Source organism: Bubalus bubalis, chromosome 22 (assembly GCF_019923935.1).
Source record: "Bubalus bubalis isolate 160015118507 breed Murrah chromosome 22, NDDB_SH_1, whole genome shotgun sequence".
NCBI classification, from domain to species: domain Eukaryota; kingdom Metazoa; phylum Chordata; class Mammalia; order Artiodactyla; family Bovidae; genus Bubalus; species Bubalus bubalis.
This window is the reverse complement of record NC_059178.1, coordinates 20,595-37,494: the sequence shown is the minus strand read 5'-3', so window position 1 is coordinate 37,494 and position 16,900 is coordinate 20,595. Positions and strand designations below refer to the sequence as shown.

The 16,900-nt window shown below is 44.3% G+C and overlaps 1 protein-coding gene across 7 annotated transcripts; it reads left to right on the top strand.

The window, feature by feature from the left end:
* The first annotated feature begins 354 nt into the window (after positions 1-354).
* On the top strand, positions 355-15,681 carry LOC102402422 (serpin B8). 7 transcript variants are annotated; one of them, XM_044934526.2, is made up of 7 exons: positions 1,174-3,321; positions 4,142-4,319; positions 6,435-6,572; positions 7,559-7,644; positions 8,377-8,480; positions 9,056-9,196; positions 14,264-15,681. In XM_044934526.2, exons 1-6 carry the CDS (start codon positions 3,155-3,157, stop codon positions 9,064-9,066), a joined length of 684 nt encoding a protein of 227 aa, XP_044790461.2. In that variant the 5' UTR covers positions 1,174-3,154; the 3' UTR covers positions 9,067-9,196; positions 14,264-15,681. The 7 variants fall into 7 exon arrangements, with proteins under 7 accessions (XP_044790464.2, XP_044790461.2, XP_044790463.2 ...); XM_044934528.2 differs by lacking the exons at positions 9,056-9,196; positions 14,264-15,681 and adding an exon at positions 10,904-11,386 and having other exon boundaries at positions 1,174-3,152; positions 3,255-3,321; XM_044934525.2 differs by lacking the exon at positions 14,264-15,681 and adding an exon at positions 10,904-11,386.
* Positions 15,682-16,900: the final 1,219 nt, after the last annotated feature.

The following is a 16,900-nucleotide window of genomic DNA, read 5'->3' as shown; positions in this document are numbered from 1 at the left end:
TGTGTGCACTCATCAGACTTTTTCAATTATGAGGCTTAAAATATTCACTGATGATATTTGTTTTTCTCCCTTAGTGCAAATGTATATATATATATATATATATATATATATATATATATAGCCTGTCTTTTTAGAAGTATCACAGACTTTAGAAAATAGATAATAATCATGGTCTGTTAACTTCCTTTTTTCCCCCAGGGAAAACAAAACTATTTTTAAAAAATTGGAAAAGCAGTATAGTAATTAAAGAGCATATGGGTTTCCTTGGTGGCTCTTGTGGTAAAGAATCTGAAAACCAATGCAGGAGACACAAGTTCAATCCCTGGGTCTGGAAGATCCCCTGGAGAAGGAAATGGCAACCCACTCCAGTATTCTTGCCTGGAGAATCCCATGGACAGATGAGCCTGGAGGGCTACAGTCCATGGGGTCACAAAGAGTCGTACAGGACTGAGCAACTAAACAACAACAAGTTAAATAACATGGCTAAAAATATAACTAGACAGACTGGAATCTGGATTTTGAAAGTGCTCTTCCATAGGCGTACTAAACAAGGCGTATTAAACAAGCTTGTGCGTGCCTGCTAAGTCACTTCAGTCGTGGCCCGCCAGGTTCCTCTGTGCATGGGATTTCCCAGGCAAGAATACTGGAGTGGTTGCCATTTCCTTCTCCAGGGGCTCTTCCCAACCCAGAGATTGAACCCACATCTCTTATGTCTCCTGCATTGGCAAGGAGGTTCTTTATGCCACCAGGTCCACCTGGGAAGCCCACTAAATGAGCTAAGACTGCGGCAAATTAACCCAGGAAAGCACACGCATTCCCTAATTGGAGAGGCCTTCCGCAAACACCCTCGGAGGCCCAGCGCAAGCTTCCGTCGCCAGTCCTTCCGCTCTCAGGCCGGGGTAGGGGGACACGCGCGAGGTTCGGCTGTGCCCATGGTCCAGCCGCTGCACAAGCCGGCCGTCTCCCGGAGTTCTGAGTAATCGTCGGAAGCCCGGCCAGAATCAAAGCGGACGCGAAGCATCCACCCAGCTGGAAGAGCCGCCGCCGCCGGGGAAGCAGGAATCTCCCAGATACCCGGTGTGGGGGCAGGAGGGCCGCGGGGCTGGGGTAGCCCCAGTCCCCGCCGCACCCTGGGGACCCCGGCTCGCTTGGTTTGGGCCTCAAAGGTGAGTCTCCAAGGGTGGGGCTGGGAGATCCGAGCTCAGGAGCGCGGACCCGCCCTGGTCACAGGGTGGTCCCTCCACTGCGCGGCGATTTGCCGGCAGGGAGGGCGCGGCCGGAGCTCCGCCTGGGTTGTGGTTCCTGGAGAAGGACGGGGGGAGGGCCCTAGCGGGGGTGAGGATCTGTGGGCGTCTGTGGCCCCCGTTCCAGGCGGGAGTGGAGCCTCGGGCGAGTTCCGGGCGGTGCTGGGTGCCGGCCACCTCCAGACCAGCGCGGCCCCGCTGCGGTCCAGCTCATCGGGTGTGACCAGCCGCCTCCCCTCCCCTCCTGTTCCTCCACATTCTTCTCTCTGTTCCTCCTTCCCTCTGTCCCTCCCTTCTTTCTTTCTGCATTTCTTGCATTCTTTTTCTTTTTCTTGTTTTTCTTTAACATCTTTCATCTGTTCTTACTCATGGACTCCTGTCTCTGTTTCGCTGTGCTTAATCGCTCAGTCGTGCCTGACTCCTTGAGACCCCATCGGCTGTGTGTAGCCCGCCAGGCTCCTTCGTCCATTAGATCCAGGTGAAATCCAGGCAGGAATACTGGAGTGGGGTGCGGTGCCCTCCTCCAGGGATCTTGGGGATCATCCCAACTGAGGCCTCCGCTGTTGCAGGCGGATTCTTTACCAGCTGAGCTACCAGTGGGGCCCTCTCTCTCGCGTGAAAGAAAGAGTTTCCTTCCCGTTTGGGCTCCGCAGCAGCCACAGAATGGATTCCACACTCCCCCTATACGCCAGCTCCCTGGCTCCTGCTCCCACTAACTCTGCTGAGGGATTTGAGGTCCAAACTGCCCTCTGCAGCCCGCTCCCCAGGGCAGCCCGGGGTGCTGCCTTCCTGTCCTCCTCCATCCTCCCCAGGTCCCTGGTCCCTCTCTCATGTCTGGTTCTCCCAGGACATCCAGATTGTCGGGTCCCAGTCTCTTGGCTTTTCCTCTCACTACCTCCAAACATTGGAAATTCCCAGAACGAGGTGGATTTCCCCACCCCCACCCCCCCTTAGGCCTCCACTTTTTCTTTCTAATTTCACCCATTTACCTAGAGGTTCCTGGAATGAGGTGCAGACTGAGGGCTGTCAGTCTTTTGCTCTAGAGCTTTTAGTCATCGCAAGCCCCCTCTCTATGTTGACAAACACCCCTGGGCTGTCTTTGTCACAGGATCCCTTGAAATGGTATGTTCCACTCATCTCAAATGGAATGTAGCACCTTCCCCATTCCAAGCTGATTCATACACCTTCCTGTGGTTGGTGTCCCACCCTTCGGGTGGATTAGCTAAGAGCCTCAGCATGGGACTCTGTCCTCCTTGTCCTCGGGTGACCAGCCCCCCAGCCTGGAAGTTCTGTCTTCCACTCTCTAGTGCAGACCTTTCCGCTGTGTTTGGGAGGTGCTGGTCAGTAGCAGGGATCCCCAGTTTTTTTCTACACCAAACCATGAGCCCCAATATTTTTCTAAAACTCATATAAAACATTTGTTTGAGAACAGTACCTGGCTTCCTAGATCATAGCTCATGTTCCAAACTCTCAATCTGGTATGTGGGCCACCTCTTTCTGGTCTCATGCCCCGTGTCTCTCATAGGAAACTGAGCTCACGTGCTTCCTGGGCCCCATGCGGACCCGGCCCTTCCTCTCCATCCTGTGCACCTGCTGGCCCTGACACTCTGCCTTCCAGAGCTCCTGCCCAGTCTTTGAGAACCAGCTTACTGCTCCCCTTCTCCTGGGCTTCTGCAGACAATTCTTTCTGCTTTACTGTTGGCGTCCTTAGCACTTTGTTGTTTATCCTGGTATAGAGTGCAAAGCTGGCTTGAAACTGAACATTTATGCCTGCGTATCTCCCCAAGGGTGGGAGCTCCCCGTCAGGAATTATGGCCTATGTTTTTTACCTTGTTTTTTTTTTTTTTCTCCAGAATCTTACAAGGAAAGTTCAACATAAATGATCTTTGAACAAATTCCCTTTCGGATGTATGTATGTGTTAGAGGTAGAGGGTGGAGCAGGGAGGTGGCCGGCATTCAGGGCCCCAGGAGAAAAAGATGCTGAATACAGTCTGTCCTCCATTCATTCAGAGGTTCCACTTCTGCAGAACCCACAAGAGACTGCAAATAAAAATCTTAAGATGACCAATTGCCTAAAGTAAGTTCTTTAAGGAAAGGGAGGTCAGGGATTAGAGGCGAGAAGAATCTTGTCTGTAGTTTAGTTAAGCTGGGGAAAGGTCAAGGCTGGATCTGTAATGAGTGCCTGATTCAAAGTGTTCACCTGATGACTTGAGATCTGAGCTTCATATCCCATCTGTGTTCCCAGGGGGGAACGTTGCTTCAAGATTATGCCAGAGATGCCAAATTGAGGGAGAATGATCAGTAATAGGGGGATTCATCTCATACTTATGGAGGTCAGAGTTCTGTAAGAGGTTGGCAGAGCTACTTTTTTTCTCCCCCTCTGGAGGCTCTAGGGCAGAGTCCAGTTCCTTGCATTTTGCAGCTCCGAGAGGCTGTTCTTTGATCTGTGACCCCCATATCATCCTCATCTTTACTTCCATCTTCATATTTCCTTCTCTGCCTCTGACCCTCTTGCCTTGATTTTTTTTTTAAATAGTGATTTATTTGGCTGTGCCAAGTCTTAGTTTTGGCACTTGGGATCTAGTTCTCTGACCTGGGATTGAACCTGGACCCCTTGCATTGGGAGCGCAGAGCTTAACTACTGGACCACCAGGGAAGTCCCTTGCAATCCTTATAAGAAGCCTGTGGTTACACTGAGCTCACCCGGTGATCCAGGTGACTCTCTCCATCGCACGATCCTTAATTCAGTCTCACCCACAGGTTTCTGGGATTCGATGTGGGTGTTTGAGGGTGCAGCTACTTTGCTAACCACATCCAGTGTCCACAGATGGGGTATCAATGAGCAGGTGACTAGTGGAGGGCATGGTTGATGTGCTTCTGTTTGGCTTTTGATACAGACCTCCACTGATGAATGCTCTCTGTGAAGCAAACGGCACTTTTGCCATCAACTTATTAAAAATGTTGGCTGAAGAGGACCACTCGCGACACGTGTTCTTCTCTCTGCTGAGCCTCTCCTTTGTCCTGACCATGGTCTTAATGGGGGCTGAGGGGAACACGGTGGCCCAGATGTCCCAGGTATGTGGGCTTCCTCTGTGTTCTCATCGAGCTCGTCTGTTCTTACTCTACATTGGCTGATGGAAGCCAGTGAGGCCAGGAGATTGGAGGGGCACTGAAGTGATGGAGAGAATGCAGACCTGAAAGTGGTAAGGAGAATTGTGTGAGATGAAACCTCCTGCTGGTGTTCATGGGATGCACTGAGTGTTATATGCTGCGTCTTTGATAAGCAAGGGAAATTACAACTCTATTCCACAAAAAAGCCAAGAATTTCAACTTTGTTCTCTTTTAAACCTTTACCGATATTATATTTCAAATGGAAATGCATTCATGTAAATGAGCTTTTTCTTTAATGCATTGTTTTTAGTATAAGGTTATGCATAAGTGGAAAAAGTGCAACACAAATAGGGACTTATATCTTCTGGAATTTTTTAGATATAATCTTATCTATCTATAGATCAGCCATATATATCAGTTCAGTTCAGTCGCTCAGTCATATCCAACTCTTTGTGATCCCATGGACTATAGCACACCAGGCTTCCTTGTCCATCACCAACTCTCAGAGCCTACTCAAACTCATGTCCATCATGTCGGTGATGCCATCTTTCTGTCTCATCCTCTGTCATCCCCTTCTCCTCCACCTTCAATCTTTCCCAGCATCAGAGTCTTTTCTAATGAGTCAGTTCTTCACATCAGATGGCCAAACTATTGTAGTTTCAACTTCAGCATCAGTCCTTCCAATGAGTATTCAGGACTGATTTCCTTTAGGATTGACTGGTTTGATCTCCTTGCTGTCCAAGGGACTCTCAAGAGTCTTCTCCAACACCACAGTTCAAAAACATCAATATGTGTGTGTGTGTGTGTGTGTGTGTATAAAATCAATCAATATATAATCTGGTTGATCTGACATGGTTTATATATGACTTTAGATACAAATGAAGTGGGCTTTCCAGGTAGCTCAGTGCATAAAGAACTCACCTGCCAATTCAGGAGATGCAGGAGACCGGGTTTGCTCCCTGGGTTGGGAAGATCCCCTGGAGAAGGAAATGGCAATCCACTCCTGTATTCTTGCCTGGAAAATCCCATGGGCAAAGGAGCCTGGTGGGCTACAGTCCATGGGGTCACAAAGAGTCAGACACGACTTAAGTGGCTGAGCACACACACATGCACCAGGGAAACAGTGGCTATTACTTTAGGGAAGTAGACTTCCTGGTGGAAGTGTCTCAGAAAACTCTCATATACACATCACATTCTCATGAATACCAGGGTGCACGGACCCTCCTCAGACTCTGTCCCCAGCCCCAGTTGAATCCCTGGTGGCTGTTTCTTTCAGCTCCCTGGAGGAGGGTGGCTTTGGGCTGGGATCACTGGGAGATAAGGGAACAACCTTAATTCTGATTTGACATTTAAATACAGTCTAGACTGGAGGACTTCTGTGGAATTCCTAACAAAACATTTTCATGTTTACTTCTGCTCATTCCTGTATCGTAGAGGTTATTCCATATATCTCTTTGTTCTGTTCAGTCTCCCTCCTGAGTGATTGCGTACTGCCTTCCTGGAATAGATACACCTGCTGAAGCAGGGCTGTCGGTCCACCTGGGGGCGATTTTGCACCCCTTGGACAGTTGACAAGGTCTGGACAGTTGGTCGTCATACCCAAGAGGTGCTGCTGACATCTAGTGGACAGAGGCCAGAAATGCAGCTAAATATTCTGTTGTGTGCAGGACCGCCTCACAGCCAAGTCGTGGTGGTGGTTTAGTCGCTGAGTCGTGTCCAACTCTTGAGACCCCATGGACTGTACCCCACCTTGGGATTTCTGTCCATGGCGTTTCCCAGGCAAGAATACAGGAGTGGGTTTCCATTTCCTCCTCCAGGGGATCTTCCCGATCCAGGGATCAAACCCGTGTCTCCTATGTCTCCTGCATTGGCAGGCGGATTCTTTACCGCTGAAACACCAGCTTTGTGGCCCCAAACGTCTGTATTTCCAGGTTGAGTAACTCTGTGCTAGATGGTCAAACCAAACTTCTTTTAAAATAGGATCCTTTGTGATTTTCAGCACAGACATTTGTTTGGGAAGAGCTCTTTGAGGGAGAAGATGGCATGTTATAAGTCGGTGTTCTTGTCTTCTACCACCAGGCACTTTGTCTGAATGAAGGTGGAGATGTCCACCAAGGTTTGCAGTCATTCCTCAGGGAAGTGAGCACGCCCGGCCCACAGAGCCTGCTCACAACTGCCAACAGACTCTTTGGGGAAAAGACGTGTGATTTCCTGCCAGTAAGCAGTGCTCCCACATTGATGAAAAAGAAACTGAAAGTAAAACAGAAATTACGGAAGAGCAGAAATAAAGAATAGCTGTACTGCCTTAAAAATGTGCTTAGAATTATACTTCTGTAAATTGAGAATTTTGTGGTTGCCTCTGAATTGTGTCCTTTAAAAATGATTGTTTCTGATCTCTCATGCTCCTAGATATCAGTTTCAACTTCTCCATCCTCCTGCACCCACACCTGCCTTCCCCCATCCCCATCTCAGTGACCACAACCCCTAACCCCTGTCTCGTCTCTGCCGGGCACTTTCTGTGGAGCTGCCCTCGAGGTCTCTTAAATTTGCCCCTCTTCTGAATCACCATTGGCATTGCTGGTGTCCAGGTTCTCACACCTTCTGCACTGTTATTTTAATTGTTTTCTAACTGATCTCTCCAAGTCCAACCTGGTCCTTCTACACTACTGATAAAATAGTCTTTCTAAAATTAAAATCTGTCCCTAAAAGATAAGATTTTGTATCTGAGTATTTCCTATTTACTGCAGCGTGTGATTCCAAAGTTCCCTAGTCCAGTAGAAGCCTGCCATTATTCAATAAGTGAGAATCAAACAACTGTGCCAAACGATAAGCAGCGGGATGCTGTTTTAAGATCAATGAAATGATCAGGGTAAGTCTGGCCATCTTACCAGTTGGCAGCTCCAAGGATTATTCTGTAAGATGCAACTATAACCTTGTCCTGGCTGCTGTTGGGTGCTACCCAGTGCAGATTGCCTGCTCTGGGCTTCAGTGTCCTTGGAGATGATTCTGAGTCCTTTAGCTAGTTAGGTTTTCTAGGATAAATACTTGTGATTCCAGGAATCTTCTGGTTAATGGATGCTCATTTTTGAATATGAGCCAGATCTTTGAATATTGTAATTGGGGAATATTGAGGACACAGGGGATCATTCTCCACTTTTCACGGTCGCTTGGGTTCTTCTCTCTACATTTTCTTTCCTCTGTAGAAGCTAAAATGTTTGAGGACAGGAGATGGGCAAAGGATGGGAGCCAATTGCCAGGCACATGATATCAGAAAACAAGTTTTCATGAGGTGAGTTATCTGTGAATTTTAATGTGTTACATATAATGCCCTTCCTGATTTGACTCCAACTTACATTTCATGACTCATCCCTTGTTACTTTTCCCCCTAATTCCCTACACAGAGACATGTGCACACAGACACAGACATGCACACACACATGCACGCATGCCTCCTGCACCCCCCGTGCGTGTGCATGCACGCACACGCACACACACACACACACACAGACACAGATTCTACTCCTGGAAGACCTAAAAGACTTTGATAGCCTAGTTCAAGCCTCCCAATCATTCCATGAGGATGTTTCAGACCCTCTGGTTGGTGTTGGTGGTGCAGAAATGAGTAAAACATGATTAGACCACCTAGTGGAGGAGGTAAAATCAAACAGAAGGTCAACATGGAGTTACATGTTTAACAGGAACGTTTATGGGCTGTTTTATGCATAGCTGCTGCTGCCCATGTTCTCAGAACAGCCTACAGCTTCTCTGTGTGTGTGTGTTTCTCAGCAGACTGTGAGCCACCTCAGGTCCAATGTCCTGTCTTCACCCTGGTGTCCACACGTGGCACAGTGTCAGTGGTCTATACATTTTTATTAATTGCACAAATGAGTCTTAAAGTATAGATTGCCCTGTGCAAGCATTTATGCCAGAAAAATGTTCAGAAAAAAATGTTTTCACACTTTGAGGAAACCTTGCCAAGTAGAATATGGCTACACTTGGAATTCATTTGTATGCTTTTAAGGAATCCTGCCAGAAGTTCTATCAGGCTGACCTGGAGGTCCTTTGCTGAAGACACCAAAGAATGCAGGAAACACATAGACGACTGGATGATGGAGAAGACGGAAGGTGAGAGCTTGTCTTTTCGGGGGAGGTGCTGTTATGAGGGAGATAGCCGAGACTGCCTGGATTTGACCCCACGGCGTGACCACTCTGACCCTGCTTCCAGTGACCTGTGTGTGTTTGCTGGGTTTTCAGGCCAGTAATACCATTCTGACATGGACTCTAGCCTGCCAGGCTTCTCTGTCCATGGGATTCTCCAGGCAAGAATACTGGGGTGGGTTGCCATTCCCTTCTCCAGGGGATCATCCCAACCCAGGGATTGAACCTGGATCTCCTGCATTGCAGGCAGACTCTTTACTGTCTGAGCCATCAGGGAAGCCCCAATGGCAATCTGATATTTTTGGGCTTATGAAATGGTAATTTCTGAAAAATGTTTAAATCCAGTGTTAGTCTCTGCTTCAAGATTGTTGTTTGAGGACAAGCATCACACTGCATGTGTCCAGCATGAAACATCATCCCCCTGAGTGCTCAGGTGGCCAGAAAGGCAGGATTCCAGCCTTTTCTCAATATTGAGAGAACTTTTGTAAAGGAAAAGTTTATTCTCCCCCAGTAGCAGTAACTTTCTCTCATACTCTTTACAGGTAAGATATGAGATACTGGGGGCTGAGACAGTCTGTCCTCTGATTAAGCTCATCCTGGTGAATGCCATCTATTTCAAAGGCAAGTAGAATGATCAATTTGACAGAAAGCACAGAAGGGGAATGCCCTTTAAGACTAACCAGGTAGGAAAATATTTTGCAGACATATTGTTACTTTTTAAAGTAATACTCTGGGAAAAACGCTGGGAAACATTGTGAAGAATGGAAAAAATAATTTATTTCACAGTCTTGATTCTTAATTTATTTCTGAATGAAATTCATATCCCCTGTATATCTCTTATTGGAATGGGAAAGAGAAATACTAAAATAATTGTTATATTGATCTTTTTGTCTCTGGTCAAATCAATCTTCTGTCTCAGGTCATGTTATTTGGATTGAAAGAAAATTTCTTCTAAGCCTTGGAGTTGTGTTTGTATTATTCTATCACCGACTATATTTAGACTTTTCCTTGCAATTGTCAATGACAACTATGACTATTTATTGCTTTAGAATTCATGGCTGTACAATTCGGAATAGAAGAAAAAAAGTGTTAGCAAATGTTCAGGACAGCTTTGTTTTTATTTATTTTTGGATCTTTTTTAAAAAATAAAAATTGTACGTATTTAAGCTGTACAACAGTTAGAACTGGACATGGAACAACTGACTGGTTCCAAATAGGAAAAGGAGTATGTCAAGGGTGTATATTGTCACCCTGCTTATTTAACTTATATGCAGAGTACATCATGAGAAATGCTGGGCTGGAAGAAGCACAAGCTGGAATCAAGGTTGCCGGGAGAAGTATTAATAACCTCAGATATGCAGATGACACCACCCTTATGGCAGAAAGTGAAGAGGAACTAAAAAGCCTCTTGATGAAAGTGAAAGAGGAGAGTGAAAAAGTTGGCGTTCAGAAAATGAAGATCATGGCATCTGGTCCCATCCACTTCATGGGAAATAGATGGGGAAACAGTGGAAACAGTGTCAGACTTTATTTTTTGGGGCTCCAAAATCACTGTAGATGGTGACTGCAGCCATGAAATTAAAAGATACTTACTCCTTGGAAGGAAAGTTATGACCAACCTAGATAGCATATTGAAAAGCAGAGACATCACTTTGCCAACAAAGGTCCGTCTAGTCAAGGCTATGGTTTTTCCAGTGGTCATGTATGGATGGCTGAGTTGGACTGTAAAGAAAGCTGAGCACCGAAGAATTGATGCTTTTGAACTGTGGTGTTGGAGAAGACTCCTGAGAGTCCCTTGGACTGCAAGGAGATCCAGCCAGTCCATTCTAAAGGAGATCAGCCCTGGGATTTCTTTGGAAGGAATGATGCTAAAGCTGAAACTCCAGTACTTTGGCCACCTCATGTGAAGAGTTGACTCATTGGAAAAGACTCTGATGCTGGGAGGGATTGGGGGCAGGAGGAGAAGGGGACGACAGACGATGAGATGGCTGCATGGCATCACTGACTCGATGGACATGAGTCTGGGTGAACTCTGGCAGTTGGTGATGGACAGGGAGGCCTGGCATGCTGCGATTCATGGGGTCGCAAAGAGTCGGACACGACTGAGCGACTGAACTGAAGTGAGAAAGACTCTGAGAAGTAACATTTACTTGTGGTAGTATCAGTGGAAAGATAGATTCATTTAAGCACAGAAAGTATTATTACTCAGGCTAATTTACTAATTGCCCACAAGCCACATTCCCTCAGATTGGTTCTGAGAAAAAGCAGATGGTGGGAGGAGAGTTGTTTTTCATAACTTTAGGTTCTGAGCAGGAAGAAAAAGTACTATTTGATTAGTATTGGAAACTACATTAACAAAGGTTTTTTTTTTTTTTTTTTAATGTTTTCAGATCACCCAAATTTGCTTCTAACAAGTTGGTATCAAGTATGAAATGATAGGCTGCTCAAGAAACAATCATACTGACAGAGATTATTATAACTTGAACCTTTAATATCACGTTTTCTGTGATCCTTATGGCAGACATATTCCTCAGTGTCCATTATTTTATGTTTTATTTTATAAGTAAAACATTTGTCATCCAGCTGTTCACCACGTTCCCATTGCCCCTTGTCAGTGGGAGACAGAATGTTGTCAAGTCTTGGCAATGAGCCATCCGTAGAAAGTGGTGCCTGAAACCTAAAGACCACCTTCTGTATGTTAAAGCCATTAGATATGGACTTTTTTCTCTTCCTTCCCACTTGAAAATGTTGCCACTGAAATGATCACTTTTTAGACAAAGATGGAAACCACATATTGAGGGTCTAATTGCCTTTTCCAAACCCCTTAACTCATACTGCTGCCTGAGAAAGGAATAAATTACTTTATTAAGTCACTGCATCTTGGGAGTTCACTTAGCTATAGTGCTATATTTGCTGTTACAATACTTTCCATAAACGTATCCTTGGCACTTCACCTCTGCATCTTACCACTCACTAGGACAATTTTTACCTGAGAATGATCAAGTCTCTTCAGAAACTATTCTGGTATTGAGAGAAGGGCATCTTGTCTTCTGTCTTAACCAGAAGGAGAAAAACTCAAGGTTCTGATCTATATTAGATATTAGGTTATATATCCCTTTGTCCTAACTACTTGATGAGTCCTTGGGCTTGTTATGACCTTTAAGAGTCCAGTTGTCACATTAACTGGTTTTGGATCCCTTTTGACCTGTCATCTGGGCCATTTCGCTAGCCTTTTAAGGTACTTACAAGTCTCTTTCTTAAGCTTAGGAAATCTCAGCTATTTTTTGTCTGCACTGTGCTTGCAGGTGTAGATAAGGTGTGTTTTCACCATACATTTGAGCCAGCACATCTTTAACTGTCCTTACTTATTAGTGGGGCTTCCCCAGTGGGTCAGCAGCAAAGAATCATCTGCAAGGCAAGAGACATGATTTCAATCCCTGGGGGAACATCCGCTGGAGAAGGAAATGGCAACCTACTCCAGTATTCTTGCCTGGAAAACCCCATGGACAGAGGAGCCTGGCGGGTTACAGTCCATAGAGTCACACAGAGTCAAACACAACTGAGCATGCACACACTTACATGCGCTTATTCTGAGTGAAATTGTTCCCCCAGAAGATGTGTTAAGTTCCTAACCTGAAGAACTTTAGAGTTTGGTTATAGGATCATTGGGTTATAGGGTCATTATTTGGATATAGGGTTGTTGAAGATGCAATTGTTAATATGAAGTCATACTGAAGTAAGGTGGACTGTTAATCCAATGTGAGTGATGTCCTTACAAGAATGAAGAAATTTGGACACAAATGTAGAGGGAAGATGACCATGAGAAGATGGCACAGACTGGAAAGATGCTTATAAGACAAGGAATGCCTGGGACCATGAGCAGCTGGAAAAAACAAGCAAGGAACCTCCCCTAGAGCTTCATAGAGAGCCTGGTTCCACCAATACCTTGACTTCAGACTTGTAGGCTCCAGAACTGTAAGAAAATAAATTTTTGTTGTTCTAATCAATGAGATGAGCGTGTGGTACTTTGTTAACACAGACTGATGAAACTAATATATTTCTTTACAGTAATTTTTAAATGTTATAACTTTGGTTTTACTTTAGTTTTTCTTAGTGTCCCAGGCTATCATCCTTTCTGCTCTAGGAGCTCTTCAAATGTATCTAAAGTTTCTTTAGTAAACCTGTGGTTTTGCAGCAACCTCCCCTGAATCCAGTGTGCTACCCAGAAGGGGCACCAGATTCCTTTTGAAAGATTCACTGACCTTTAAACCCTTCTCACATTGCCAATCTCTGGTTCAGCCCTTACTCTGTAGTTTACTATAGAAGCTCGCTGCTGTGCTTTAAACTATTTAAATTATACTTTTGGAATTATTTTAAAAATAGCAACAACAAAGATGTTCTCCTCTCTTGAGTTTTATCTTTGGCAATTGACAGTCATGATTCCCAAGATTAATTTCTCTGCAACTGTGCTCCCTGACCCCAAAAGAAGTTGATTTAAGAACTTGAAAATCAGGATTGCAATTCATTGCTTCTCTTCAGAATTTGTACAGTTTACATCCATTTAGAACACCTTGTTGCTGCTTTAATAATGGTGTTGAGGTTAGGTGAGGCATATATTAAAATAAAGTTTAATATAAATAATTTAACATGGCAATATTGATGTCTTCACATAAATATGAAATCTAATTTAACAATGAAATGTTTACTAAGATAACTTGGATAAAATAAGCTAAACTGTTTCTAAATAACTTATACAATCAACTTTTTGACAGTATTATCCAAAATAGCAGACTATTCAGCATATTCAGGAATGTTTTTTATTTTACCCTATGAGAATAGCTCACAATATCACCCACATGGTAGACACCAAACATTTGAATCGGAATTAAAAAAAAAAAAAAACATTCCAGTTGATGGTTTAAGTGGATCTTAGATTTCATCGCTTTACAACCACCCCAACATAGAACAATATTCCTGACATCTGACAGCAACCACATTTATAACTTGGTTTTAAACTACCGCTTCCTGTCAAACCATTGTAATCTCTTCAAATCCCTAAAATATAAAAGGATCTTAATTTTTCTGAGGGAATATAGAGGTATGTCTGCATTTTTGTTGATACAGAAAAAGAGAGTATGACTTTCCAAAAGCTGACCCTGATTTTCAGATCTGCATGTTGAAAAATGACATCTTTTCAAACAACATGAGAACCATGGAATTACAGAGAGTGACCGACAGTGAATTTAGTGGGAGTCAGCAACAGAGAGGAATGATTTTTAGCAAACAAGGTACAGTTGAGGAACAGCTACTGCATGGAATGACATGGGGATGGACAAGAAATTTACTTTATCACCTCCTTTTTTCTGTCTCCACAATGTATAAAATAGAAACATTTTTGAAAGCAGTGGCTAAATCTTATTATCAGTTAAATAGAAACTATCCAGGTCAAAACTATCAAGTGTCACAGATGCAAATAGTAGCAATTTGTTAAAAGTGTGCATTATAATCTTTTAAACCTTTTATCTTATAAATTATATGAAAAATAGAACACATGTGCAGAGTCATTTTGCTCATATAAAAATGGTAGAAATAAAATTAACCTATCAAAGATAATAAAAACAACATATCTGCATGTGGCACAGTTCCAAGACAGTCAGTGTTACAAGATACATTTTAATGTTTAGTAGAGACAGGAAATAACATTTTTCAAAGGCTTTCCTAATGGCATTTTTTACCTCTTGGTTCCTCAGGATGTAGATCATGGGATTCAACAAAGGAATGACTATTGTGTAGAAGACAGAGGCCATTTGTCTGTGTCAAGGGAATGGTTTGATTTGGGCTGCAGATACATGAAGATCAGAGCCCCGTAGAATATAGCAACAGCAGTCAGATGAGAACCACAGGATGAGAATTCTTTTCGCCTCCCTTCTACAGATTGGATTCTCAGGATGGCAGCCACAATGTATAGGTAAGAAATGAGGACTGTGGTCAAAGAGCTGATTATGTTGAATCCAGCAAAGATAAAAATCAAGATCTCTTTGAGACTGGTGTCTGAGCAGGCAAGGGCCATCAAAGGGACATCATCACAATAGAATTGATTAATATCACTGGGGCCCTAGCAGATCAGTTGAAAAGTAACAGCTGTGTGGAGGAAAGCAACAGAAAAGCTGTATCAGTAAGGGCCTGCTACCAGTTGCATGCACACCTTTTGGGACATGATCACCATGTAGAGAAGAGGATTGCAGATGGCCACATAGCGGTCATAAGCCATGACTGCAAGAAGGAACGTCTCCAAAATCAGGAAGTTCAGGAAAAAGCCCAGCTGTGCACACATGCATAGTGAGATATGGACCTATGCTTGGTTAGGAGGATCTCCAGGAACTTTGGGGCTATTGATGAGGAGTAACAAAAGTCTACAAAGGCCAGACTACTGAGAAAAAAAGTACATGGGTGTCTGAAGGTGAGGATCCAACTGGATTAAGGAAATCATGCCAACGTTTCCCACCAGAGTTAGAGAATATACCACTAAAATGAGAAGAAAGAGGAGGATTTCAGTCTCTCTCTGGACTGGAAAACCCAAAAGAATGAGTTCCATCACCTGGTAATATTCTCTTCAATCATTTGTTCTAGTCTCTGAAGTGCTGAAAAGAGACAAGTTAAAGACAGATAAGTTATCAGGAGTAAGGAATTGTCATCAGATGCCAAAACTGATGTTTTGTGTGTGATGTATGTGTTTTAACTTGAGACATTATTGCTTATTGAAGCAGAATAAGTGAAGTCGCTGAGTCGTGTCCGACCCTTTGCGACCCCATGGACTGTAGCCTACCAGGCTGGTCCATCCATGGAATTTTCCAGGCAAGAGTACTGGAGTGGGTTGCCATTTCCTTCTCCAGGGGATCTTCCTGACCCAAGGACTGAACCCATGTCACCCGCATTGCAGGCAGACGCTTTACCATCTGAGCCACCAGGGAAGTTCCCCAGAAGTCCTGAAGCAGAATATCAGAACAAATACATATATCCCCTCTCAAACTCTCCTGTCTGACTATTTATAATTTTCTGAAGCGAAAAATTGAGGTTTAATAAAAATAATGTTTATAAATATATGTAATATTTTAGGTTTAGATTATTTTTAGTCATATTAAATAATAGAGTAAAGACATTTTAAAATATCCTGCTCCCATATTTACTTCTCATTGGAGTAAAACTTTAACATGTAACATTTTATTTGTTTTAATAGACATTTATTTTAACAAATGTTCATTATGGTAAATATAATACAAAGCTAAACAGGATATTCCATGGATAGAAAAGTGGAGGAAATTAAATATTTGTATTTGTGAATTAGGCAAATTTTGGATTCATATGTAATTTATTCATTTTCAAACAGTACTTTCTAAACGTGAAAAAGTACACTTGTAGTTAGAGTTAGAATACACATATGTTAAAAAGTAGAGTCCTTTATAATCATTTACTTAATGGACTTGAGTTTGAACAATCTCCGGGGGACAGTGAAGGACAGGGATGCTGCAGTACATGGGGTCACAAAGAGGCAGACATGACTGAGTGAGTGAACAGCAACAAATAGTTTTACAGTAATTATTTTCAACACATAATCAGGAATACTTTCTAAATTATTGGTGTAACATTGGTGTTACAAATTTTTAGCGATTTTTTTGCCTGGGGAGCCCTAACGTGGGGCGGGCCAGCAACTGCCTGCAAAGGCCTCCCGTGGCTGTTTGCTTCCTTCTGCCAGAGCTAGCTGTGCTCTCCGCTTCGGTTTTTCGCAAGCCAGGGCTCCGCCTGCCAATCTTCGCCGGGGGCCCATGGGAGGTGCCAGGCGCCCTCAGCTAGGTGACCCCAGCATGGCACGCCCATGGGAGGTGCCAGGTGCCCTCAGCTGGGTGACCCCAGCATGGCACACCCATGGGAGGTGCCAGGCGCCCTCGGCTGGGTGACCCCAGCATGGCGCCCCGCTGTGGTGCTGATACACTCCGGAAGCCTCCTTCCCCACGGGCAGTGCTGCGCTCACCTAGAAATGTGTTTGCAAGGCTCGTGTTTGCAAGGCTCGGAAGGTGTAGGGGGCACACGGCCCTGACCTGGGAACTGAGGCCCTGGGAGCAGGCTTGGTGGTCTGACCTGAGGAGCCAAACCCCAGCTGCGAGGAGAGCCCTGAAAACACATTCTCTCGCCTGCCTTTCCTTCCACCAAGATAGATAGCTTTCCCAGTCTCTTGTGTGCTGAGAGTCACACAGGGCTGGAATGCACTTGCTTTAATGTCATTATTCAGTAGCAATTGCCCCTGAGGCCCTGCACCTAGGTTGGGCTCCCACACTCACAGGCAAATCAAAGTGACCTCCAAATGAGTAAGCTCTTTTGCGTCAAGTGGC

Bases quoted from the DNA above. Each gene is read 5' to 3' on its own strand.
- LOC102402422 (XM_044934523.2), top strand. From the start codon at position 3,155: ATGTATGTGTTAGAGGTAGAGGGTGGAGCAGGGAGGTGGCCGGCATTC. The intron at 3,322-4,141 runs GTAAGTTCTTTA...CTTTTGATACAG, and splicing joins AAGATGACCAATTGCCTAAA to ACCTCCACTGATGAATGCTC. The intron at 4,320-6,434 runs GTATGTGGGCTT...TTCTACCACCAG, and splicing joins CGGTGGCCCAGATGTCCCAG to GCACTTTGTCTGAATGAAGG.